General features: G+C 57.4%; 1 protein-coding gene across 2 annotated transcripts in view; it reads right to left on the reverse strand.

Moving 5' to 3' along the window:
- Positions 1 to 25718, reverse strand: part of SCAP (SREBF chaperone) — a 64352-nt gene that overhangs the window by 1472 nt on the left and 37162 nt on the right. For both annotated transcript variants that reach the window (XM_064703705.1, XM_064703704.1), the window contains exons 5-22: positions 23186 to 23406; positions 20943 to 21048; positions 20034 to 20206; positions 18183 to 18309; positions 17875 to 17987; positions 16231 to 16325; positions 15621 to 15719; positions 14376 to 14633; positions 13116 to 13516; positions 11954 to 12136; positions 10109 to 10304; positions 8799 to 8914; positions 8163 to 8712; positions 7153 to 7238; positions 5838 to 5920; positions 4742 to 4911; positions 1850 to 1930; positions 633 to 839 (exon numbers count right to left, since the gene is read on the reverse strand). In XM_064703705.1, coding sequence (XP_064559775.1) covers positions 633 to 839; positions 1850 to 1930; positions 4742 to 4911; positions 5838 to 5920; positions 7153 to 7238; positions 8163 to 8712; positions 8799 to 8914; positions 10109 to 10304; positions 11954 to 12136; positions 13116 to 13516; positions 14376 to 14633; positions 15621 to 15719; positions 16231 to 16325; positions 17875 to 17987; positions 18183 to 18309; positions 20034 to 20206; positions 20943 to 21048; positions 23186 to 23406 — 3265 coding nt within the window. The remainder of the gene's footprint in view (positions 1 to 632; positions 840 to 1849; positions 1931 to 4741; positions 4912 to 5837; positions 5921 to 7152; positions 7239 to 8162; positions 8713 to 8798; positions 8915 to 10108; positions 10305 to 11953; positions 12137 to 13115; positions 13517 to 14375; positions 14634 to 15620; positions 15720 to 16230; positions 16326 to 17874; positions 17988 to 18182; positions 18310 to 20033; positions 20207 to 20942; positions 21049 to 23185; positions 23407 to 25718) is intronic.

Raw genomic sequence — 25718 nt, forward strand, 5'->3', positions numbered from 1 at the left:
GGGACAGAGGGTGAGAGCTGAGCTCCGGGGGTCAGAACCGAGCTCCGAGGGCAGAGAACTGAGCTCTGGGGTCGGGAGTGGGGCCAAGCGAGACCCTGCGTGACCGGAGCCTTTTCCTGGGACAGGGAGGCTGTTCCAAGCGTGCCCAGCTGGAACAGGGGCTCTGCAGCCTCCAAGGACAGCTGAGGTGTCTGCAGGGTCTGGCGGGGGCCTGGAAAAACCAGGAGGACCCCTGAGGGTGTGAGGTGGAGCTGGTGAAATCTGGAGCAAAGGAGGCTCAGGGGCCCTTGTGGCTCTGGACAGCTTCTGCCAGGAGGGGACAGCCAGGAGGGTCGGGCTGTGCTCCAGGGCACAGGGACAGGAGGAGAGGGAATGGCCTCAGGCTGGGCCAGGGGAGCCTCAGGGTGGACATCAGCAGGAATTTCCCCATGGAAAGGGTGATGAGACTTCAGAAGGGGCTGCCCAGGGCAGCAGAGCAGTCCCCTGCCCTGGAAGGATTTAAAATCCCTGTGGACGTGGCACCTGCACACACAATCATTGGTGGCCCTGGCAGCGCAGGGGGGTGGTTGGACTCGGTGGTCTCCCAGGGTTTCCCACCCGAGCAATTCCTGGTTAACCCTCCCAGGTCTCACCTGCTGGATGGAGTAGAGCTTGACGCCCGAGCTGCGGTCCCAGATGCTGATGACGTCGTCCAGGCCGCTGCTGATGACGCAGGAGGTGGTGCAGGTCAGCGAGGTGACGTCGCCGCGGTGCGCGAACATGTGGCTGACGCGGCTGCCCGTCAGCACGTCCCACAGGCAGATGGCCCCGTCCTGGCCGCCGCTGGCCAGCACCATGGTCTGCAGGACAGCAGGGCTGTGTCAGTGCCGGGGCACACACGGTGCCACCAATGCTCCCACTGCAGGAGGTGAGTGAGCGGGGCTGCACCCCTGCACTGCCAGCCCAGGGATCCCATCCCTGTTCCCTGTGCCTGAGCAGGGTGGGGAACAGAGCCCAGGAACCCCGGGAGTCCCTGAGGTCATCTCTGTGCAGTGGGAGAGCAGCACTGCTGGACAGCACCATGGTGTGCAGGACACCGGGGGCACCTCAGTGCCAGGGCACACACGGTGCCACCAATGCTCCCACTGCAGTGAGTGAGCAGGGCTGCACTCCTGCACTGCCAGCCCAGGGATCCCATCCCTGTTCCCTGTGCCTGAGCAGGGTGGGAAACAGAGCCCAGGAACCCTGGGAGTCCCTGAGGTCATCTCTGTGCAGTGGGAGAGCACCTGGGGGAGCAGCACTGCTGGACAGCACCATGGTCTGCAGGACACCGGGGGCACCTCAGTGCCAGGGCACACACGGTGCCACCAATGCTCCCAATGCTCCCACTGCAGTGAGTGAGCGGGGCTGCACTCCTGCACTGCCAGCCCAGGGATCCCATCCCTGTTCCCTGTGCCTGAGCAGGGTGGGGAACAGAGCCCAGGAACCCCAGTGCAGAGGCACCCGAGGTCACCTCTGTGCAGTGGGAGAGCACCTGGGGGCACTCGCTGCTGTGGGGAGCACACTGGGGACTCCCACTCCTCCTGGCACTGGGGACAGAGCCTCCCTGGGGACTCAGGCCCCGTTTCAGGCCTGCTCAGCCCCAGCTGGCACTGCAGGAACAGAGATTCCCTGCTCCAGAAGCAAGAGATCTCCAGGGAAAGATTGCTGAGCTCACAGAGAACTGGGGGAAAACTGGCTTGGCCAGAGAGAGATGGAGGGAGCCAGGTGGGTGCCTCCAGCTGAGCCACTGGCTCAGGGACGGGCTGAGGTGTGATCTCAGGTGTGATCAGCTCAGGTGTGAGGGCTCAGGCCCAGCAGCTGCCCGTACCTGGTCGATGTACACGGCCGTGATGGCTCCCGAGTGGCCCTGCAGGGTGAACAGGCAGCACGAGTCCTCCAGCCGGAACACCTGGGGCAGGAGAGGCCCGAGTGAGGCTCTGGGACCAGCTGGGCTCTGGGTGGTGCCACCTGAGCTCCCAAGGCACAGCAGGTCCCACCTGGTCCCACTGTGGCACAGCCAGAGCCTGCCTGTGGTGCCATGGGGTGCTGCAGGGCAGGGCATGGCTGGTGGGCAGTGCCAGGGTGGTCACAGGGCAGTGACTGCACAGCTGAAGGGGAGAGGGGACACCCCAGAACCCGGGTCTGCCACTCAGGGAATGTCACAGCAATCTCATGGAATGCTCCAGTCTGGAGCTGGAAAGACTCTGGGGTGCTGGTGGATGTGACCTGCTGTGCCCAGGTGGGAAACAGCCCAATGGTTTCTGGATTGTATCAAACCAGTGTGGCCACAAGAGCAGGGCAGGGATTGTCCCTTTGTGCTGAGGGGCCTCAAATCCTGGGGGCTGCTTTGGGTCCCCACCCAACAGGAAGACCTGGAGGGGCTGGAGCGTGTCCAGGGAAGGGAATGGAGCTGGGAAGGGGCTGCAGCCCCAGGAGGGGCTGAGGGCGCTGGGCAGGGGCTCAGCCTGGAGAAAAGGGGGCTCAGGGGCCCTTGTGGCTCTGCACAGCTCCTGCCAGGAGGGGACAGTCAGGGTCGGGCTGTGCTCCAGGGAACAGGGACAGGAGGAGAGGGAGCTGTAGGTTGGATATTGGGAAAACTCCTTCATGGAAAAGGTCATCAGGCATTGGAAGGGGCTGCCAGGGCAGTGGTGGATTCCCCATCCCTGAAGGGATTTAAAAGCCATGTGGATGTGGCACTTGGGGACATGGTTTTGTGGTGGCCTTGGCAGTGCTAGGCACTGGTTGGACTTGACAGTCTTGAAGAGCTTTCCCAGCCTCAGTGACTCCATAATTCTTTGAAGTCACCCATTCCCATGGCAGGAGGGTCCCACACTCAGCTCAGGGTGACACTGAGCTCTGTCCTTGGACTCCTCGGTGAACAGATCCCGCTGAGCTCCCAGCTCCCCCTCCCTGCCCCACTGTCCCAGCCCATCCATCCATCCATCCATCATCCATCCACCATCCATCCCTCCATCCATCCATCCATCATCCATCCACCATCCATCCCTCCATCCATCCATCCATCCATCCATCCATCCATCCATCCATCCATCCATCCATCCATCATCCATCCCTGCCTGCTCACCCACAGGGTGTGGTCCTGGCTGTTCCTCCCTGCCCATCCATCCATCCATCCATCATCCATCCATCATCCATCCATCCATCCATCATCCATCCATCCGTCTGTCCATCATCCATCCATCCATCGTCCATCCATCATCCATCCATCATCCATCCATCATCCATCCATCCATCCATCCATCCATCCATCCATCCGTCCATCATCCATCCATCCATATCCATCCATCGTCCATCCATCCACCATCCGTCCTCCATCCACATCCATCCATCCATCCTATCATCCATCATCCATCATCCATCCATCCATCCATCCATCCATCCATCCATCCATCCATCCATCCATCCTCGTCCATCCGTCCATCCATCATCATCCATCCATCCATCCATCCATCCATCCATCCATCCATCCCTGTCCTGCTCACCTGAGGGTGTGCTCCTGGCTGTTCCTCCCTGCCCCACTGTCCCTGCCCATCATCCATCCATCCATCCATCCGTCCGTCCATCATCCATCCATCCATCCATCATCCATCCATCCATCCATCCATCCATCCATCCATCCATCCATCCATCATCCATCCATCCATCCCTGTCCTGCTCACCCTGAGGGTGTGGTCCTGGCTGCCCCTCCCTGCCCTGCTGTCCCTGCCCGTGTCCCTGTCCTTCTGCCCCTGTCCCTCCCTGTCCTGCTGTCCCTGCCCATCCATCCCTGTCTCGCTCACCCTGAGTGTGTGGTCCCTGCCCCGCTGTCCCTGCCCTGGTGTCCCTGTCCCTGTGTCCCTGTCCTGCTGTCCCTGTGTCCCTGTGTCCCTGTCCCGCTGTCCCTGTCCCTCCGTGCCCCGCTCACCCTGAGCGTGTGGTCCCTGTCCCTGTCCCTCCGTGCCCCGCTGTCCCTGTCCCGCTGTCCCTGTCCCTCCCTGCCCCGCTGTCCCTGTGTCCCTGTCCCTGTGTCCCTGCCCCGCTGTCCCTGTCCCTCCGTGCCCGCTCATCCTGAGCGTGTGGTCCCTGTCCCGCTGTCCCTGTCCCTGTGTCCCTGTCCCGCTGTCCCTGTCCGCTGTCCTGCCCCGCTGTCCCTGTCCCTGTGTCCCTGCCCCGCTGTCCCTGTGTCCCTGTTCCGCTGTCCCTGTCCCTCCGTGCCCCGCTCACCCTGAGCGTGTGGTCCCTGCCCGCTGTCCCTGCCCTGGTGTCCCTGTCCCTGTGTCCCTGTGTCCCTGTGTCCCTGTGTCCCTGTGTCCCTGTCCCGCTGTCCCTGTCCCTCCCTGCCCGCTCACCCTGAGCGTGTGGTCCCTGCCCTGCTGTCCCTGTCCCTGTGTCCCTGTCCTGCTGTCCCTGTGTCCCTGTCCCTCCCTGTCCCGCTGTCCCTGTGTCCCTGTCCCGCTGTCCCTGTCCCTCCCTGTCCCTGTGTCCCTGCCCTGGTGTCCCTGCCCTGCTGTCCCTGTCCCTCCGTGCCCGCTCACCCTGAGCGTGTGGTCCTGGCTGCCCCTCCCTGTCCCTGCCCCGCTGTCCCTGTCCCTCCGTGCCCGCTCACCCTGAGTGTGTGGTCCCTGCCCCGCTGTCCCTGCCCTGGTGTCCCTGTGTCCCTGTCCCTGTCCCTGTGTCCCTGTCCCTGCCCCGCTGTCCCTGTCCCTCCGTGCCCGCTCACCCTGAGCGTGTGGTCCTGGCTGCCGGTGACGAGGCGGCCGGCGGCGGCCCTCAGCGCGGTGATGGGTTTGTGGTGCGCGCAGGCCACGCTGTGCGTGAGGCGGCAGCGCAGCCCCGCGGCCCCGCGGCTCAGCTCCGGCGACGGCGGCAGGCTGCTCCTGCCCGGGCCTCCTGCGGGACACACGGGCCTCAGAGAGAGGGCTCTGCGTGCTGGGACTGGGGAAACTGGGGCTGGGAATGGGTGGGAATCTATAAAATCAGAGGGTTTTGGGAAAGCTGCAAAAGGCAGGCCTCAGAGACAACAGAACTGTCAGCAGAGCTAAGCAACAGTCGTGAGTTAGGTCAGCAGAAAAAGTATTTAAACTGTAGAAAAAGCAAGGGCAAATAGAACAATGGCCTGTGTATTAACGTTTGTCTGAATGGCTCTCTAAGCTGCAGAAAGTTTATCTAGCAAGATATTAAGAAGGTTAAAGCTTAATAATGGAGCTCTGTGCGTTGTGTTTTAAGGCTCACAAGCAGGTGTTGTATTTGAAATAAGCAAGCATTGTTTAACCAAAGGTACCTGTGCTTATGGTGGTTGGATAGAACTACTGTCAATGTGCTTTTGCTTTGTGTGATTGATTAAGAAGCTTATAAAGTAAGTTGTAACATTAAGTTTTTTGGTCTGCTGCCTGGATTGTGAGCTGCTGGCATCTTCCCATTGTCATAATCATGTAATGAGAGTGATGCTGAAAAATAAACAGCTCGAGGCACTTTCCATAGCAGCCCCATCTCGTTCGTGGTCTGTAAATAACCCCCCTGCCAGTGTCAGGAATGCAGCTGAGAACAACTGTGCTAAGAACAGCTGAGTGAGGGTCTCAACAGCATCAGAGAACTCCAGCCTGGTTTGGGATGGAAGAGCCCGTAAAGCCCATCCAGTCCCACACCCCAGCTGCCAGGGTGCCCAGCACAGGGAGCTCCCTCAGCTCAGCACTGCTCTGGGTGTTCTGGAGCAGTTAGCACCAAAGCTGAGGGGCTGTGAGGAGGAGGAAGGCTCAGCTGCAGGGAGGGGAAGGCAGGAGCCCAGGGCACTGCTCTGACGTTCCAACACTGCTCACCTCGGAACTGCAGGTGGTTCAAGGCCGTGTGTGTCTCCAGAGAGAAGAAATCCAAGGAGCCGTTCAGGCGGGCAGCCACGATCCTGAGGGACAGACGTGGGGCTGAGAGAGGCCCTTCCCTGAGCCCCAAACCTGGACACCCCCAGGCCAAGCACAGACCCCCCCACCCCCGGGAGGGGGCTGCACAGAGCTGGGCTGGGACACTGGACACAGCTCTGAATGGACTGGACAGTGGCAGTGCCTCTGAACTGGACACAGCTCTGAATGGACCGGACAGTGGCAGTGCCTCTGAACTGGACACAGCTCTGAATGGACCGGACAGTGGCAGTGCCTCTGAACTGGACACAGCTCTGAATGGACCGGACAGTGGCAGTGCCTTGAACTGGACACAGCTCTGAATGGACTGGACAGTGGCAGTGCCTCTGAACTGGGACACAGCTCTGAATGGACCGGACAGTGGCACTGCCTCTGAACTGGACACAGCTCTGAATGGACCGGACAGTGGCAGTGCCTCTGAACTGGACACAGCTCTGAATGGACTGGACAGTGGCAGTGCCTCTGAACTGGACACAGCTCTGAATGGACTGGACAGTGGCAGTGCCTCTGAACTGGACACAGCTCTGAATGGACCGGACAGTGGCAGTGCCTCTGAACTGGACACAGCTCTGAATGGACCGGACAGTGGCAGTGCCTCTGAACTGGACACAACTCTGAATCGACTGGACAATGGCAGTGCCTCTGAACTGGACACAGCTCTGAATGGACCGGACAGTGGCAGTGCCTCTGAACTGGACACAGCTCTGAATGGACCGGACAATGGCAGTGCCTCTGAACTGGACACAGCTCTGAATGGACTGGACAGTGGCAGTGCCTCTGAACAGCAGCAACCCAAAGGTGTCCCAGCCCAGGATATTCAGCTACTGACATCACTGAGGGCTGAAGAAGTGGCTGCTGGAGCATTCCTGGAGCCAGGAAAGCTGGTGAGGGGTGGATTCTCAGAGGATTCAGCTGGATGTGAGGTTGGATAGCAAGCAAAGGTGGCTGGGCACTGAATGGGCTCCCCTGGGAATGGTGACAGCTCCAACCCTGCCAGAGCTCAGGAGTGTCTGGACAAAGCTCTCAGGCACAGGGTGGGGTTGCTGGGGTGTCTTGGGCAGGGCCAGGGGTTGGACTCCATGGTCCTTGAGGCCCCTTCCAGCTCAGGACACTCCATGACACTGATTCCAGGGAGGAGACATCCCAGGCCAGCCTCTGCTGCCAGGAGCTGCCGTGCAGGCTGGGGCTGGCATCTCCCAGCACCTGCACAAGGAGTCACCTGTTGTTGAGGAAGACGAGGGCGGTGATGCCGGATTGTCCTTCATCATTGCTGCTGCGGAGGGTCCCCTCGATGGCATCCCACACCTGGGGAGGAGGGGGCACTGGGTGACACTGGGCACAGGAGCACTGGCCACAGGGATCTGGGATCCTGAACAGCTCTGTGTGCTGGGATCCTGAACAGCTCTGTGTGCCCTGCTCCCAGCCCCTGGGCTGAGTGAGCAGTCACAGCTCCCTGTGCCGTGCTGCCAGGCTGTGTGACCTCCTGCCTCCCATTGCTGCATGCCTGCTCCTCATCTCCACCCTCCTGTTACTGCATCCCTGCTCATCTCCACCTCCCATTACTGCATCCCTGCTCATCTCCACCTCCCATTACTGCATCCCTGCTCATCTCCACCCTTTACTGCATCCCTGCTCCTCATCTCCACCCTCCTGTTACTGCATCCCTGCTCATCTCCACCTCCCATTACTGCATCCCTGCTCCTCATCTCCACCCTCCTGTTACTGCATCCCTGCTCATCTCCACCCTCCTGTTACTGCATCCCTGCTCCTCATCTCCACCTCCCTGTTACTCCATCCCTGCTCCTCATCTCCACCTCTGTTACTGTGTCCCTGCTCCTCATCTCCACCCTCCTGTTACTGCATCCCTGCTCATCTCCACTCTCCTGTTACTGCATCTCTGCTCATCTCCACCTCCCATTACTGCATCCCTGCTCATCTCCACCTCCCATTACTGCATCCCTGCTCATCTCCACCTCTCTGCTCCTGTGTCCCTGCTCCTCACCTCCACCCTCCCATTACTGTGCCCCACTCATCTACACCTCTGTTACTGTGTACCCCTTCATCTCCATCTCCCTGTTACTGTGTCCCTGTTCCTCCTCTCCACCTCCCTGTTACTGTGTCCCTATTCCTGACCTCCACCTCCCTGTTACTGTGTCCCTGCTCATCTCCACCTCCCCCTCGGCATCCCTGCTCATCTCCACCTCCCGTTATCCCGTTCCCACTCCTCACCTCCAGCTTCCCGTTGCTCCTGCCAGCCACGATGAGGTTCCCCTGCAGCTCCAGGCTCCAGATGGAGCTCTCCAGGTCCCCTCCCCAGGACGGCGGGGGTGAGGATGTGTCGCAGCCGGCGCAGCTCTCGTCCCCGCCGCAGCCGCCCTCGTCCCCACCACAGGCCGGGGCACGGCCGCCGCTCCCGCAGAGCCCGGCGGGGCCGTGCGGGGCCGGGAGCCCCGGGAAGGTGCCGTTCCTGCAGCCGGAGCCGCCGTGCTCCTCGTACACCTTCCCCACCAGGCTGCTGAAGTCGTAGCCCGAGTCCTTGCGGCGCGCGCCCACGGCCCGCAGCCGCGGCTCCGGCTCGGCCTTGGCGTGCTCCAGGAAGTTGGTGTCGATCAGGGAGGTCAGGTCGGGCTGGTCACAGAACAGCGGCGGCTGCGGGGGCCCCAGCAGCCGTTTCAGCTGGTGGCTGCTCTCAAAGGAGTCCTCCAGGCCGTTCTTGCCGTCCGGGCTGGCGTCCCAGCCCTCCTGGTAGTCGAAGATGCCGCTGCTGTCCCTGCGCAGCCTGCAATGAGGGACAGAGCTGAGCCCCTGGCTGTGGGCTGCCTCCCGGGAGCGCTGTGGGGACACGGGGACACGGCCAGGCCGTACCTGGGCTTGGGGATGACGGTGAGGCAGTCGCCCGTCTGCGCGTCCCACACGCGGATCTGCCCCACCAGGCAGCAGCTCACCAGCAGCATCCCGTCACTGGCCAGGCACTCGATGTCCTGTGGGGGACAAGGACAAGCACGGCTCAGTGGGCACCACCGAGGCCTCTGCGTGCTGAGCACAGCCTGCTGTGCCTGCAGAACTGCAGAGGTGATGGACTTCATGTCAGAACTGGCTGGGTTAGGAACTGAGGGACGGTGAGGACATGGAAGGAAGGGTCTGAGACCAGGTTGGATGGAGCTTGTGGAAGGTGTTCCTGCCATGGCAGGGGTGGCACTGGATGAGTTCCAAGGTCCCTTTCAACCCAAACCATTCTGGGATTCCGGGATCTCTGCCCAGAGACCTCAGTGTGCACTGCACTGCTGCAAACCCAACAGACTCCACCTGTCTTGCCTTCCCTAAAAAATTCCATCCCAGTCTGAAGGCAGGATCAGGAGCAGAGACACAGCTTTGCTGGGAGACACAGCCCAGCACTGCAAACTCGTCTGTCTGAATGCCCAAGAGCTTTGTTTCATCTCAGAACAGGAAGAATCCCAGACTCACCCTGGCTGGAAAATCCCTCCCAGAGCACTGAGTCACACCTGTGACTGATCCTCCACTTTGTCACCCAGCCCAGAGCGCCGAGTGCCACATCCAGGGCACCGAGTGCCACATCCAGGGCACTGAGTGCCACATCCAGGGCCCCGTGCACGTCAGAGCGCCGAGTGCCACATCCAGGGCACCAGTGCCACAGTCCAGAGCCCCCAGTGCCACATCCAGGGCACGAGTGCCACATCCAGGCCCGAGTACCCCATCCAGGGCACCCAGTGCCACATCCAGGGCACCAAGTGCCACATCCAGAGCACCGAGTGCCACATCCAGGGCACCGAGTGCCACGTCCAGAGCCCCGAGTGCCACATCCAGGGCACCGAGTGCCACGTCCAGGGCACCGAGTGCCACGTCCAGAGCCCCGAGTACCCCATCCAGGGCACCCAGTGCCACATCCAGGGCACCAAGTGCCACATCCAGGGCACCGAGTGCCACATCCAGGGCACCGAGTGCCACATCCAGGGCACCAAGTGCCACGTCCAGCTGTCTCCTGGAGCTCAGCAATGTGGACAATGTGGAGCCATCCCAGCAAAGCAGGGAATGGAAGCCAGAGGCGCTGATGGTGGAAGTGCAGCCAGCCAGCCCCAGGAGGAGACAGAGCGTGCTGCAGGAATTTCACGCCCCAATAACCCTCCCAGAGGTATTTATTGCAAAGCTGGACGTACCATGAGGTGTCCCCTGAGGACCAGGGGCACGATCTCGGTCTCAGGGGGTGAGTAGCCGTAGTCATCGCAGGGCAGGTCCCCGCGGCGCCGCCGGCCCGGCCCGTTCTGCCCGTAGTTCTTGGGGCACAGCACCCGGTACAGGCAGAACAGCAGCAGCACCAGCAGGATGCCCGATGCCAGGCCCAGAGCAGCCACCCTGGGGACACACACAGAGACAAGAAGGTAAGGAAATAAACTCCAGTTTCTAGTCCACGGATAGATTTGGCAAGTTCTGTGCCAGGATTACTCATAATGCTGGTCTGTTTCTCAGTTGAGAAGGCTTTTCAACAAATTACAGAGATTTGTTGTAAATTAAGGGGAGTTTAATGGGAAAATGACAATTTCCCCATTACAAGATTTTGAGGCTTTTCAGTAAGGAAAGTAATGAGTAACTAAGATTTTAAGAAAACACCAGCTGGGGATGGGATGACAGTGTGTTCAGCACGTGCAGATTCAGGCAGGGGTTGTGAGCTGTTGTCTCCACAGAGAGGGAAGCTCCTTGCACCAGAGTTTGATCTGATCCCCAATAAATCATTATCAAATTATATTCAGGTGGTTGCTGGATCCTTGGAAGTGTCCAAGGCAAGGTTGGACAGGGCTTGGAGCACCCTGGGATAGTGGAAGATGTCCCTGCCCATGGCACAGAGTGGGACTGGATTGCTTTTAAGGTCCCTTCCAACCCAGACCATTCTGGGCTTCTATGAAATCACATTTAAACCCCCAAATTGACCTTCTGTCCTGGTCACCCTGTATTGCTGCAGGAGCCCTAAGGGCCTCCATGCACAGCCCATTCCTGCCCTCAGTGATGGAAAAGTGCGAGAATGCACCAATTTCCCTTTGCACTGGAGCATCCCCAACTGCTGCTTTGCACTGGAGCATCCCCAGCTGCTGCTTTGCACTGGAGCATCCCCAGCATCCCGAGCTGCTGCTTTGCACTGGAGCATCCCCAGCTGCTGCTTTGCACTGGAGCATCCCCAGCTGCTGCTTTGCACTGGAGCATCCCCAGCACCCCGAGCTGCTGCTTTGCACTGGAGCATCCCCAGCACCCTGGGCTGCTGCTTTGCACTGGAGCATCCCCAGCATCCCCATCTGCTGCTTTGCACTGGAGCATCCCCAGCACCCTGGGCTGCTGCTTTGCACTGGAGCATCCCCAGCACCCCGAGGTGCTGCTTTGCACTGGAGCATCCCCAGCACCCTGGGCTGCTGCTTTGCACTGGAGCATCCCCAGCATCCCCAGCTGCTGCTTTGCACAGGAGCATCCCCAGCACCCCAGCTGCTGCTTTGCACAGGAGCATCGCCAGCATCCCCATCTGCTGCTTTGCACTGAGCATCTCCAGCACCCCGGGTGCTGCTGCTGCCCTGTGCTTTGCACTGGAGCATCCCCAGCATCCCCAGCTGCTGCTTTGCACAGGAGCATCCCCAGCACCCCAGCTGCTGCTTTGCACAGGAGCATCGCCAGCATCCCCATCTGCTGCTTTGCACTGCAGCATCCCCAGCTGCTGCTTTGCACTGGAGCATCCCCAGCACCCCGAGCTGCTGCTTTGCACTGGAGCATCCCCAGCATCCCCAGCTGCTGCTTTGCACTGGAGCATCCCCAGCACCCCGAGGTGCTGCTTTGCACTGGAGCATCCCCAGCACCCCGAGGTGCTGCTTTGCACTGGAGCATGCTGAGCTCTGGCACTGCAGCTTCAGGAGCTGTCTGCTCTGCCAGCAGGGCGAGGAGCCCTGAGGAAGCAGCCCTGAAGGAGCAGCCTGAAGCAGCCCTGTTCCCCCCGGGGCTGGGGCAGGCGCAGGCAGACACGGTACTTGTAGAGGGTGACGTCCTGGTGGCCGCGGGGCTGCGTGCCGGTGCCGGTGCCGCGCTCGGGCCGCGGGGCCGGCTCCAGGAAGGGCTGCGAGCGCCGCGCCTCCTGCGGGTGCCGCATCTCCAGCGCCTCCTGCGGCTTCAGGTACAGCGTCACGGGGATGGCCGGCAGGATGCTGATGTACCTGCGGGCACAGGGACAGCGGCTCGGGAGGGGCACCAGGGCACAGGCAGCCACGGCAGGGATCACGGTGCCTTCAGTGTGTAAGTTCAGGTGCTCTCAACTAAAGGTCTCCTTGAAATATTCTCCTCTAAAGCTATTCCCCAGGTTTTAACCCTTCCAAGAGCCAACAGAAATGAAGCCTGATGAGATCGAGTGGATCCCATGAACTTAAGCCTGGTTTCCTGTGTGCTGCAGGCTGGGAGGTCTCACCTAGCAGCTCCTTCAGCTCAGCTGTCTCTTCCTCACATGTACTATTTCCATCCCTTACAGATGATTGTATCAGACAGCTGTGGAATTACTGAGGTTGCAAGAACCATCTGACACCATTGAGTCTGACTGCTTCCCCTTGTGCTGCCAAGGCCAACACTAAGCCATGTCCCCAAACCCCACATCCACACAGCTTTTAAATCCCTCCAGGGATGGGGACTCCACTACTGCCCTGGGCAGCTGTGCCAGGGCCACAGAACCCTTCTGGGGAAGGAGTCTTCCCAGTATCCACCCTGACCCTCCCCTGGAAACCCCTGAGGCCGTTCCCTCTCCTCCTGTCCCTGTTCCCTGGAGCACAGCCTGACCCCCTGGCTGTCCCCTCCTGTCAGGAGCTGTGCACAGCCACAAGGGCCCCCTGAGCCTCCTATTCTTGTTTTGCATGTTTGAAAACTTCAATTCCAGGATGAAGGAAGACACAAGACACCAAGCACACAAACCACCCAGGAGCAGAGTGGAAGCACCCTGATCCCCAGAGGAACAGCCCTGGAGGGTTTGTGAGCTCTGCCCACCCCAGGGGCCCTGCTCAGCAGCTCCTCCCACACACAGCTGGGATGAGCCCCATGGAACCAGGTTATGTGAGTATGGAGCACCAAGGACAGAAGCAAGACAAACCCTTGGGCTCAGCTCCCAGCTCCCAGTGCCAGTGGCACCCCACGCCAGCCCACTGCACTTGCCTCTTGGCCAGGGTGATGTTGTAGTAGCTGAAGAGGGCAGGCCAGTGCCTGAAGGAAAGCTTCCTCCAGATCTCCTCATCCTCGGCTCCCCAGGTGACCTGTGCCTCCGTTCCCAGCTCCAGCTGCCCGTTGGCCCTGCCCTCGGGGCCCCAGGGCTGCTGCTCGGGCTCCAGCCGCGCCTTGGGCTCCGTGCGGTTCTCGGGCAGCTGCACGGGCTCCGAGGGGAACACGGACAGGGCCAGCTTGGGGTCCCCGGCGGGCAGGACCCCGCCGGGAACGGGCATGGCGGGCAGGCCTGCGTCCCCCAGGGGACTCTGCTCCGTCACCTGGGACGTGAGGTAGGTGCGGAGCCCGGCGGGGTCCGTGTACAGCAGGATTCCGATCCAGATCACTGTGCCGGCCTGTGCGGGGAGAGACAGTGCCCTCAGTGTCACTGCACTGTCACCTGCCCTCAGTGTCACCCTGCCTCATGTCACTGCTGTCCCTGCCGTCGGTGAAGACATGCCCTCAGTGTCACTGCCCTGTCCCCTGCCTACAGTGTCACCTCCTGCCTCAGTGTCACTGCCCTGTCCCCTGCCTGTGCAGGGTGAGAGACAGTGCCCTCAGTGTCACTGCACTGTCTTTAGTGTCACCTCCCTGCCCTCAGTGTCACTGCCCTGTCCCCTGCCTCGTGTCACCTCCGTCCCTGCTGAGGGACACGTCCTCAGTGCCATGCCATGTCCCTCTGTGTGGAGAGAGACAGTGCCCCTGCACTGCACTGTCTTTAGTGTCACCCCCTGCCCTGTGTCACCCTGTCCCTGCTAGGACACAGCTCCTCAGTGCACTGCCTGTCCTGCCTGTGCAGGTAACGTGCTCGTGTCACTGATGCCTGTCCCCTGCCCTCAGTGTCACTGCCCTGTCCCCTGCCCTTCAGATCACTGCTCTGTCCCCCTGCCTGTGCAGTCCCTCTGGCAGTGTGTGTGCCATCCCAGTTCTCTGAGTGCCCCCCTGGCAGTCTGAGTGCCCCCCTGGCAATGTGTGAGTCCTTGGCAGTCTGTGTGCCCCCCTGGCAGTGTGTGTGCCCCCGTGGCTCTCTGTGTGTCCCCCTGGTGCTCTGTGTGCCCCCCTGGCAGTGTGTGTGCCATCCAGCTTCTCTAGCCGTGGCCTCTGTGTGCCCCCGTAGCATGATGAGTGCCCCGTGGCTCTCTGTGTGTCCCTGGTGTTCTGTGTGTCCCCCTGGCAGTGCGTGTACCCCCTGCCAGTCTCTGTGCCCCCACGTACCATGATGAGGCGCTGTGCCAGGCGGGTGCGGGCGAAGAAGTAGATGACGCGCAGGCGCTTGGGCAGGCGCAGGTTGCGCAGCGAGGACGGCTGCAGGGTGATGGTGTGGGGGGTGATGGGGTGGGGGCCGTGGGGGGCCATGCCGTGCGGGGCCATGGCGTGCGGGGTGTGTGGCACCACCGGGCGCAGCGGCCGCGCACGGCACGGGGGCCTGGCCGGGCACGACTCGGGGGGCAGGCGCTTGTTCAGGTCAGCCAGCTGCAACAGAGAGAGAGGGCAGGGGTGAGGGGCTGCTCCAGTGCAAGGGGACCCTGGGAGCTGGGAGGGACCCCCGGGGAAGGACTGTGCCCCCAGGGGCAGGGGTGACTCCTTGGTGCCTCCTCCCAGCCCATTTACCCCAACCAGCACATTCACAGACCCAGGGAATCATAAATTCCTAAAGCCCTAAAGACCCTAAAGCCCATTCCACCCCTGCCATGGCAGGGACACCTCCCACTGTCCCAGGCTGCTCCCAGCCCTGTCCAGCCTGGCCCTGGGCACTGCCAGGGATCCAGGGGCAGCCACAGCTGCTCTGGGCACCTGTGCCAGGGCCTGCCCACCCTCACAAGTTCTTCCTAATGTCCAATGAAAACCTTCTCTCTGTCAGTTTGAAGACATCCCCCCTTAACCTGTCCAACATCCCTCCCCATCTTTCTTGTGGTCCTGGAAGACCACAAGTTGGTCTCTAAGCTTTCCTTTCCCCAGGCTGTGTAATCCCAATTCTCTGAGCCTTTCCTCACAGCAGAGCTGCTCCATCCCTCTAATCCACTTGATGCCTCCTCTGGATTTGCTCCCACAGCTCCATGTCCTTCCTAAGAGTGCCTTTTCCCTCAAGTGCTCTCTTCCCAATCCCTGTGTGTGTAACCAAGCACGTACAGAACCAGGACTGTAACAGCTCAGGATCAAAGGAAACAGCCTCAAGCTGACATGGGGAAGTTTAGGTTAAATATCAGGAATAATTTCCTCCTGGAATGAGGGCCAGCCCTGGCACAGCTGCCCAGAACAGGGGCAGAGTCCCTATTCCTGGGGGGATTTAACAGCCACGAGGATGTGGCACTTGGGGACAGGGACAGTGGTGGTGCTGGGGACTGGTTAAAGGCCTTTCTGATCTCAGTGAGTCTGTGATTCTGTCCTTTTCCCCTTTCAGGAGTGGGATGCTGGGGCTGTGCCCCTTGCCCACCCCCCCGGGCCGTGCCCCTTGCCCACCTCCATGCGGCGGATGTCGATGGACAGCACGGTGGTGAAGAAGAACATCTGCAGGAAGAAGTCTGACACCAGCCCCACCACGGCAAAGAGGCAGAACTCCTGTGGGAGGGTGAGACAGGGATCAGCTCCCCCTGCACCCCAGAGCGAGGGAAGCCAGCAGTGCCTCACTGATAACCCTGGGATCCACCTCTGGTGCTGGCTCAGAGCCCAGGGCTGGAGGAGTCCGTGTGAGAACACAAGGTATTGATTCCAATTCACATTCTTTGTTCTCTTTGGCCACAATCCATCTCTGCTCCCAGGAACAAGGGACAGGATGAGAGGAAAGGGCCTCAGGTTGTGCCAGGGGAGATGTAGATTAGAAATTAGGGAAATTTCTTCCCCAGAAGGGGCTGTTAGGCACTGGAACTGCCCAGGGCAGGGGTGCAGTCCCCGTGCCCGGAGGGATTTTACATCTGTGCAGCCCTGGGGACATGGGTGAGTGGTGGCAGTGCTGGGGACAGTTGGATTTGATGGTCCCAAGGCTTTTCCAGCCCAGCCAGTTCCCTGGCTGTGTGAGCAGCTGCCAGTGCCTCCCTGCAGTGCTCAGGCTCTGCCCTGCAGCCCCTCTCACCTGGATGGCCGGCACCAGGGTGAAGTACCCGATGAGGATGATGCCCAGCTCCGTGGCCATGTTCTTCATGATGGACCAGCTCTCATTGCTCAGGCCTGGGGGAGGGCAGGGACAGGTCAGGGCAGCCTCCTCACTGTGCCTCACATGGACACAGCCAGAGGAGCAGCATTTCCCCTCCCTAAAACCAGGAATCTACAGGCAACAGGCCCAAAAGGCCCTTCCAGGCTAAAACTCCTGAGTGCAAAGGCCCACTGGAGTTCTGGGTCCTGTTTCCCATCTAGGACCCAAACCACTTGGATTTCTAAAACTAAAATCAGCATCGCTCTAGAATCTCTTCTCCCTGGTGTTTAGAAACAGCTTTGAAGACTGCAAATCCCATCTTTCCATGGTGTGAGCACGCTCAAATCCTTCCATGGGCACAGAGCATTCATAGAACGGAAAAGATAATTTTGTCACACATTCAGGAGAATTTTGCAGGACCTGCGTTCTGCACTTCTGATATCCATGACCTGAGGGCAGTGCTCAGTATCCAACCAGGAGATCCAGCTCTCCCCTACCAATATTTATTTATATTTATTTAGCCTGTTTTGGTCAATAATCCCAAAAGGCAGCGCCCACAACAGGAGCATTATGTTCTTGGTATTCACAACAAAAGGCTGTACAAGTCACCTTGTTTCCTTCCCAGACCTGAATGAGATCATTCCCAGCCCCTGGTTCTCTCACTTTCCCCTCTCCCAGCCCCTGTCTCTCCCATTTTCTCCTCTCCCAGCCCCTGTCTCTCCCATTTCCCCTCTCCCAGCCCTGTCTCTCCCATTTTCCCTCTCCCAGCCCCTGTCTCTCCCATTTCCCCTCTCCCAGCCCCTGGCTCTCCCACTTTCCCCTCTCCCAGCCCCTGGTTTCTCAGTTTTCCCTCTCCCAGCCCCTGGCTCTCCCATTTCCCCTCTCCCAGCCCTGTCTCTCCCATTTTCCCTGTCCCAGCCCCAGGGCAGGACCCCACCTTGGGCAATGCGCAGCTTCACCTCCAGGTCCACAGGCGTGGACACCACGGACTTGGTGAGCACCAGCCGTTCTCCAGGCCAATCACCCCACCAGTTGGAATATCTCTCTGGAGACAGAGGCACAGCTGAGGAGGGGTCCAGCACGGCCACCAAGCCAGCTCGCTTATTTATATTCCAATCAATGTGCCGTCCAGCTGTTCCACCCCACAGGTGCTCCGTCATATAACTGCCCTGTCCCAGCTGTGCCCAGCTGTCCCTCACTCACGAGCTTGAGGGGGTTCCGACTGTCAGACCCACGGCTGTAGCAGGTCCCATTTTTCCCTCTCCCAGCCCTGTCTCTCCATTCTCCTCTCCCAGCCCTGTCTCTCCCATTTCCCCTCTCCCAGCCCCTGTCTCTCCCATTTTCCCCTCTCCCAGCCCCTGTCTCTCCCACTTTCCCCTCTCCCAGCCCTGGCTCTCCCATTTTCCCTCTCTCAGCCCCTGGCTCTCTCACTTTTCCCTCTCCCAGCCCCTGTCTCTCCCATTTTCCCTCTCCCAGCCCTGTCTCTCCCACTTTTCCCTCTCCCAGCCCTGTCTCTCCCACTTTTCCCTCTCCCAGCCCTGTCTCTCCCATTTTCCCTGTCCCAGCCCCAGGGCAGGACCCCACCTTGGGCAATGCGCAGCTTCACCTCCAGGTCCACAGGCGTGGACACCACGGACTTGGTGAGCACCAGCACGTTCTCCAGGCCAATCACCACCACCAGGTATGGGAATATCTCTCTGGGGAGACAGAGGCACAGCTGAGGAGGGGTCCAGCAGCAGGGCCACACAAGCCAAGGCACGCTGTGTCCAGCTATATTGGTAATATTCCAATACAACAGTGCCCGTGCCCAGCCCCACAGGAGCTGCTTCCAGCACACTGAATGAACTGCCCAGCTGTGCCCCAGCTGTGCCCCTGGCAGGGCTGGCACGTACCCGCCGTTGAGCGTGGGGGTGAGGCCGAACAAGGTGCAGAGCCCCACGGACATGAGCAGGGAGCTGAGCACCGTCACCACTGCTGCCAGAGCCAGGCCCCACTTGGACTTCACCATGTCGATCTTGCCTGCAAAAAACAGCCCAAACAGGTCAGCAGGGACAGCACACGGTGTGGACACACAGACAGGGACAGAGGGACACTGATGGGGACAGCACGGTCACCCTGAGCCAGCAGGGCACGGGACACCCCAGCCCAGAGGGGAGGCACTGCAGTGTCTGAAATTAAAGTATTGCAGTGTCTGAAATGCAGGTACTGCAGTGTCTGAAATTAAAGTATTGCAGTGTCTGAAATTAAATTAAAGTACTGCAGTGTCTGAAATGCAGGTACTGCACTGTTCATGTCTGAAATGCAGGTACTACAGTGTCTGAAATGAAATTAAAGTTCTGCAGTGTCTGAAATGCAGGTACTGCAGTGTCTGAAATGAAATTAAAGTATTGCAGTGTCTGAAATTAAAGTACTGCAGTGTCTGAAATGAAATTAAAGTCCTGCAGTGTCTGAAATGCAGGTACTGCAGTGTCTGAAATTAAAGTATTGCAGTGTCTGAAATTAAATTAAAGTACTGCAGTGTCTGAAATGCAGGTACTGCAGTGTCTGAAATTAAAGTATTGCAGTGTCTGAAATGCAGGTACTGCAGTGTCTGAAATGAAATTAAAGTATTGCAGTGTCTGAAATGCAGGTACTGCACTGTTCATGTCTGAAATGCAGGTACTACAGTGTCTGAAATGAAATTAAAGTTCTGCAGTGTCTGAAATGCAGGTACTGCAGTGTCTGAAATGAAATTAAAGTATTGCAGTGTCTGAAATTAAATTAATGTACTGCAGTGTCTGAAATGCAGGTACTGCACTGTCTGAAATGTAAAAATTAAAGTACTGCAGTGTCTGAAATGAAATTGAAGTACTGCAGTATCTGAAATGCAGGTACTGCAGTGTCTGAAATGAAATTAAAGTACTGCAGTGTCTGAAGTGAAATTAAAGTACTGCAGTGTCTGAAATGAAATGAAAGTACTGCAGTGTCTGAAATGCAGGTACTGCACTGCTCATGTCTGAAATTAAGGTACTGCAGTGTCTGAAACGTAGAAATTTTAAAGTTCGACACATTTTTGGTTTTTCAGATCAGAATGAAGAACTCAAAACGGAATTTTTAACAAAAGTAATTATTTTGAGAAGAAGTTGCTTCAGAGAAGGCAGAACCCATGCTTTCTGTCATTTGTAGGCCAGCAATCTGGAGCTGCCCAGCTAGCTTGGGGAACTGGGAACGTGGCTGTTTTCTGGGCAGAGATCCAGAACAAGTGTGGAATGCAGCTCCCACAGGCTCCCAGGCCAGGGTGGGACAGGGGACAGTGCTGCCTCACAGCTCACACCTGTCCCAGCACTGCCCCAAACTGAAACGTGGCCAGACAGGTCTAAAGCCACCAGCTCGGAACATGATCTGGCTGATAATGGATGAAACAAGCTGGGGAAAAAGGCATTGCTGCGGCGTCTGAGGGTGCCCGAGGCAGAAAACACCTTGGAAGGTATCAAAGAATCGTGGAATAGTTTGGGCTGGAAGGGACTTTAAAGGAGTCTATCCACTACCCCAGGCCTTGGACACTTCCAGGGATGGGGAAAGGAATCACAAGGAATAAATAACAGCACCCTGGCTGAGAGGGGCAAATGAGCAGGACTCAGGTAAAGAGTTTTAACCCTTTCCATGCCAGCTCAGGGCAGAACCCCACCACCACCTCTCCTGCTGAACCAGAAGGTGCTACAGACACCAGCTGCACCCTGAGCCCGCCCCAGGGCCCAACCTACGTGTGGAGAAGTAGATGTAGGCGAAGAGGATGATGTAGGTGGTGACGAGCGGGATGAGCTCGGCGATGCCGATCTCCTCCTTGAAGTGCACGTGCACCACGCTCTCCTCGCGCAGGCTGCAGTTGGGGCTGGGGTGCAGCAGCTTCAGCCGCGAGCGCAGGCTGCTCAGGAACCTGGGGACAGCAGTGCTGCGCTGTGAGTTCAGGGTTTATCCAGAAACCCGGCTCCCTCCCGTGACAATTCCCTCCCAGGTGTGTCAGCCACCTCTCCTTTCCCCTCCCGGCACTGTCTGCAATCCTGGCATTCCAGAATTGGCAGATCCAAAGGATGCCCTCTATCCCTGGGGGGCACTGGGCCATCCAGGTGTCCCTTGTCCCTTTGTCCCTCCCCTCCTGTCCCTGCTTGGTGGCTCCCTACCCCTTCCCTGCCCTCTCCCTGGGGTTCAAAGGAGCAGCAACCATGGGCTCAGGGAGTTCTGTTGGAGCTGCTGCTGCATTCAGAGGCCTGTGGGCCAGAATAAAGCTCTGCATCCAAACCCTCCATCAGAACCAACTCCTTTCCTTCACCATGGCCTTCATGCTTCTCCACAGAGGGAAACCTGACGTCCATGCCAGTTTGGCCGACAATGCCAAAGTGTTTCCAGCAGTGCTTACTGGAAAGCCAAGCAGTCTGTGCACAAGGAACTGGGATGTGGATGCCACAGGAACTCCCCTGGCAGCTCTGCATGCTACAGACCCTGCTCGTGAAGGGCAGCTGAGAACTGAGAGTATTTCATTACCATAAAACACAGCGAGTTTTCTCCCAGAAAAGCACCCTCAGAGATGTGAGACCCTCTAAAGCCCAAGGAAAGGGAGGGCAGAGGAGCCACGAGGAGGGGAAGCAGCAGAGCCCGTGCCAGGGCAGCCTCACCTGGAGTCGTAGCGCTGCAGCCCCAGGGTGACGGTGTAGGACACGACGCGGCGCCGGTTGGACAGGCTGACCCCGCTGTACCTGCCAGGCAGCCCGAAGAGCAGGTCTGCAGGGACAGGGGACAGCAGGGACAGCTCAGGGACAGCACCGGGGACAGCTCACACACAACACAGGGGACAGCAGGGACAGTCACACACAACACAGGGGACAGCCACACACAGCACAGGGGACAGCCACACACACACAGGGGACAGCAGGGACAGTCACACACACACAGGGGACAGCTCACACACAGCACAGGGGACAGCAGGGACAGTCACACAGCACAGGGGACAGCCACACACACACAGGGGACAGCAGGGACAGCCACACACAGCACAGGGGACAGGTCACACACAGCACAGGGGACAGCAGGGACAGTCACACAGCACAGGGGACAGCAGGGACAGCCACACACAGCACAGGGGACAGCAGGGACAGTCACACACAGCACAGGGGACAGCAGGGACAGTCACACAGCACAGGGGACAGCTCACACAGCACAGGGGACAGCAGGGACAGTCACACACAGCACAGGGGACAGCAGGGACAGCTCACACACAGCACAGGGGACAGCAGGGACAGTCACACAGCACAGGGGACAGCAGGGACAGTCACACAGCACAGGGGACAGCCACACACACACAGGGGACAGCAGGGACAGTCACACAGCACAGGGGACAGCTCACACACAGCACAGGGGACAGCCACACACACACAGGGGACAGCAGGGACAGCCACACAGCACAGGGGACACAGCTGTCCCCTGCCAGCAGCCCCAGCAGCAATGGCTGCTCTCATCCCACAGGGTACCCCATGCTCTGGGGAGAGCCCATGGGTGGGTCACACCTGGAGCAGCTCCAGCCACACTGAGCTCACACTGAGACATAAACTTGAAGGTGTTTAGAGATTTCAGAGGAGCTAAGATTTTAGTTAGGGATTAGCGTTATTGGAATGATGAAAATAATTGGAATTAATTAAAATAAATGGGTAGGCCTTGATGAAGTTAAGAGTTAGTAGTTAACTAATAACTGATTGCTTGTCAGCACAATGTTTGGTTAGCTGGGTTTATAATGAAGAATATAGAAACTGATAAATAGCTTTTAGGAACAGCAGACAATTGTGGCCTCCTCTGTTCTGAAACCAGCTGGAGATGGGGAATGGGAGCTATACCAAGGGTTCATTTGTCACATTTGCATTGAAAAGGTAGAAAGGTCAGAACGAGGAAGACTTCATTTACTTCCTCATTTTGGGACCCCTCCCCATGAAAGGGACCACCGACCCATTTCAAGGAACAAACTACTCATGCTTAATAGCTTTTGAACTAATTACCATATGAAGTGGGGTATGGGATGTACCAAAGTTATAAAAATGTATCTGTATTTTGGGTATTCAATACTTGTACAGATAAAAGGACTCTGTAATCACCTATAAACTGCAGTGTGTATTTGGGAGCTATCCTACAATAAACATGCACTTTCTAACTTTTAACTATTAGAGAGTTTTTGTGCCATGACAGTTGGATATCAGTACTAGATCAATATCCATATTTTTTCAACAAATCAACACTCTGGGTGCTCAAAAACAGCCTTTAAAGCAAACTTCCTTTAGGGTTACAAACCCCTTTTCAGACATGTAACACGGTACATCACACACTGCCAGATCTCTGAGGCTCCTTTAAAACCAAAGGATCTAACCTGTGCTTAAAGCAGCATTTCCTCTGGCATTATGGAACCATTAACAACCCCACACATGGGCACAGGTTTCTTTCTAAGAGGTAAAAATAGTTTTATAATATCCATTATGATATCCATTATGGTCTCCATTGTCAGCTCGGGCTGTGTGCAAGGAACTGGAACACTCAGGGAGCAAGATGAATGTTGATTTATCTGTGACAATGAGGCAGCCCTCGAGTGTGACAGAGGGAAAAGCCAGGCTGGAGCTCGTGTAGAGTGAGAGGAACAAAACCCTGCTATTTTTACCTGCAGAAAGAAGCCTGACTGAGTGATCTGTTCACTTCTCACAGATACAGATCAGGGCTCCAATACACATATGAAATGAGAGACAACAAAGAGCGGGCAGCTTCGGCTGCTGTGAATGAAAAAATCCTGCCCAAATTGGCACTATCAGCAATTCCAGTGCTGGAATTAGTGAGGATGGAATAACAATGAAGCTGCAGGCAGCTCTCAGCTTGCCTGGCTCACCTTTGAGAGTGGCTGACGTCTGCAAGGTCTTTGGCTCATGCTGGTGGATGGTTTTGATGATATCTGGGTCGGCGTTGAAGCGCTCGCGGTCGTTCTGCCAGAAGTTCCCTGGGGACAGCAGCAGGCAGCCGTGCTCTGGGAGCAGGTTCCTCAGCTTCCTGAGGCCGGGCAGCAGGTCTGTCACCTGCAGGCACACCTCCTCCAGGCTCCTGACCCCGGAGCTGAAAGGCAAACACAGCGCTGAGGGACCCCAGGCAGGCAAGGGCCAAGCGTGGGGAGAGGAGCGCGCCAGGGACCTGCACCAGGTGTGGCTGCTCCTCCTCCTCACAGCTGAGAGCAGGCTGGGCTCCCTGCCCTGTGAACAGGCCACAGAGCTCCATCAGCATCCCTGGGGCTGCCAGGCCCCACAGCTCTCACTGCTCACCCATCTCTGGTACCACACTTTCCCTTCTACATTTAAGACATTTCCACCCAACAGAGAAACTCTCTCTGGAGTTCTTGCAGACCTCAAACCCCTCTGTGCACCTCTCTCCACACACTGTACAGGAGTCCTGGCCAGCCTTCCTGAGGTGCATCCATTGAGGTGCTCCAAAATGCACCCACGGTTCAATGTCTGCACCTGGGGTGGTGTTTCCCTATTTCCTCTGCATTGTGGGGAAAGGAGCATTTCCTGAGAGGTTCAGAATGCACACAGGTGGAACTGGGGTGAACTGGAACCTGGCTTTGGCATCATCCTTAGCAATAACTAATTCAAGCAAGACCCAGGGTGGGTGTAAAACTGGTGGGAAGTGTCGTGGGTTGTCAGATATGTGTGTATTCTATTTGCCACCTGTTAAAGGTGGGGCAGTTATCTCCTGTTCATTGGGCAGTTTTCTTTATCTGTCCCACAGCCAATCCTTCCTCCAGGAGATCTCTGCTGTTAATGAGACATTAATTATTAATTATCTTCTGTCCACGCCCACTGAGTGTCCCTGCAGGGCTGATCCAATCCCAGCATCCCATGGGGAGATGCTCCGCCCAGGGGAGGAGCCAAGCATTCCTACCTGGATCCAATCTGAGCCTGGCACAGCACAGCAGCCTTTGCCCCCTGCACTGCCAGAGGAGCAGCTTTCTGCTGCCCTGCATGGCCAGAGGGAGCCCAGGCCCATCTGCAGCAGCCCTGGAGCTGCAGAGGAAAACTCCCCCCTTGTGCAGGATCCGTGCTGCAGCAGAGCCACAGCTGGCACTGCAGGAGGGCTGAGCCCCCATGGATGGGGCTGGGACACCCCCTGGCACACAGGGGGCAGGGACTGTGATCACTCTGGCTGTGGTTTTTTGCCGTTTTTTGTGGGTTTTTTTCCTTTTTGTTGTTGTTGTTGGTTGTTTGTTTGGGTTTTTGTTAATGTTTTTTGGGGGTTTTTTGTTTGGTTTTTTTTTGTTTTTTTTTTGTGGTTTTTTTTGTTTGGTTTTTTTGTTTTTTTGGTTTTTTGTTTTTTGTTTTTACTATCGCATTTTTATTTTTGCATATAAAATATAGGTAAACAGTTCTTTACTTTCCCTAGTAAAGAACTGTTATTCCTATTCCCATCTCTTTGCCTGAGAGCCTTTTGATTTCAAAATTCTAACAATTCAGAGGGAGGGGATTGACATTTTCCGTTCCAGAGGAGGCTCCTGCCCTCCTTAGCAGATTCCTGGCTTTCCAAGCCCAGACAGGAGGGCCAGTGCCAGAGCAGCCGTGGGTCAGAGCAGTGTAAGAGGCCATGTCCATGCCACCCCAGCAGGAGCTGCTCTGCTGCCTGGCACTGCCCAGTGACCAGACAGGAGCAGTCTCACAGGAATTATCGTTATTGCCTGGTGCAGTTATTCTGGCCCCATGGGGTTAGCACTGCTCTGGCACCTCCCTCTGCCCAAAAACTCCTCACTGCTCTCCCAGTGGGACAGGAGCTGCATTTCTGACTGACAGACACCCCACAGCACTCCCCCAGACCAGAAACCTTCTGTGCATTGCCCTGTTAAAGGACAGCCTTTGACATTTTTAACTGACACTGGAGCTCAGACCTCTTTAATTACTACCAAGGATGGTGAAAAGCTGAACTTAGGCTTTAAAAATAGAGAAGTTCATTTAACCGGCTTTAATGGAAAAAGTATTCTCTGTTATACCTCCAAAGTGTGTTTACGGTTACCTGGGGAAAAGGGAATAACTTCACACACATTTGTGATGGCAGATCATGAAGAAAACGTTTTAGGATATGACATCCTTAAAGGGAAACTTTGTAATTACCAACCAGGGATCTTTGGTCCTTTGGACCCAACAAAACCCCAGAGTAATCTTCCAGGGAATGGCAGGAAAATCAGACTCTTAAAAGGGTTCCAGCTTTACCTGTTCCTAACATTAAACAGCACCCTGTGCCTCCTGCAGCCAAACAAGGCATAAATGAAGTAATTAAAGATTTAGAACAAAGGGCCATTATATCCAGGATGCATTCACCATTCCCCTGCTTGACAGGTGACAAAAGGAGACAGGAGCTGGCATTCAGCAGTTGATTATCAAAGC

This window comes from Zonotrichia leucophrys, chromosome 2, assembly GCF_028769735.1.
Source record: "Zonotrichia leucophrys gambelii isolate GWCS_2022_RI chromosome 2, RI_Zleu_2.0, whole genome shotgun sequence".
NCBI lineage: Eukaryota > Metazoa > Chordata > Aves > Passeriformes > Passerellidae > Zonotrichia > Zonotrichia leucophrys.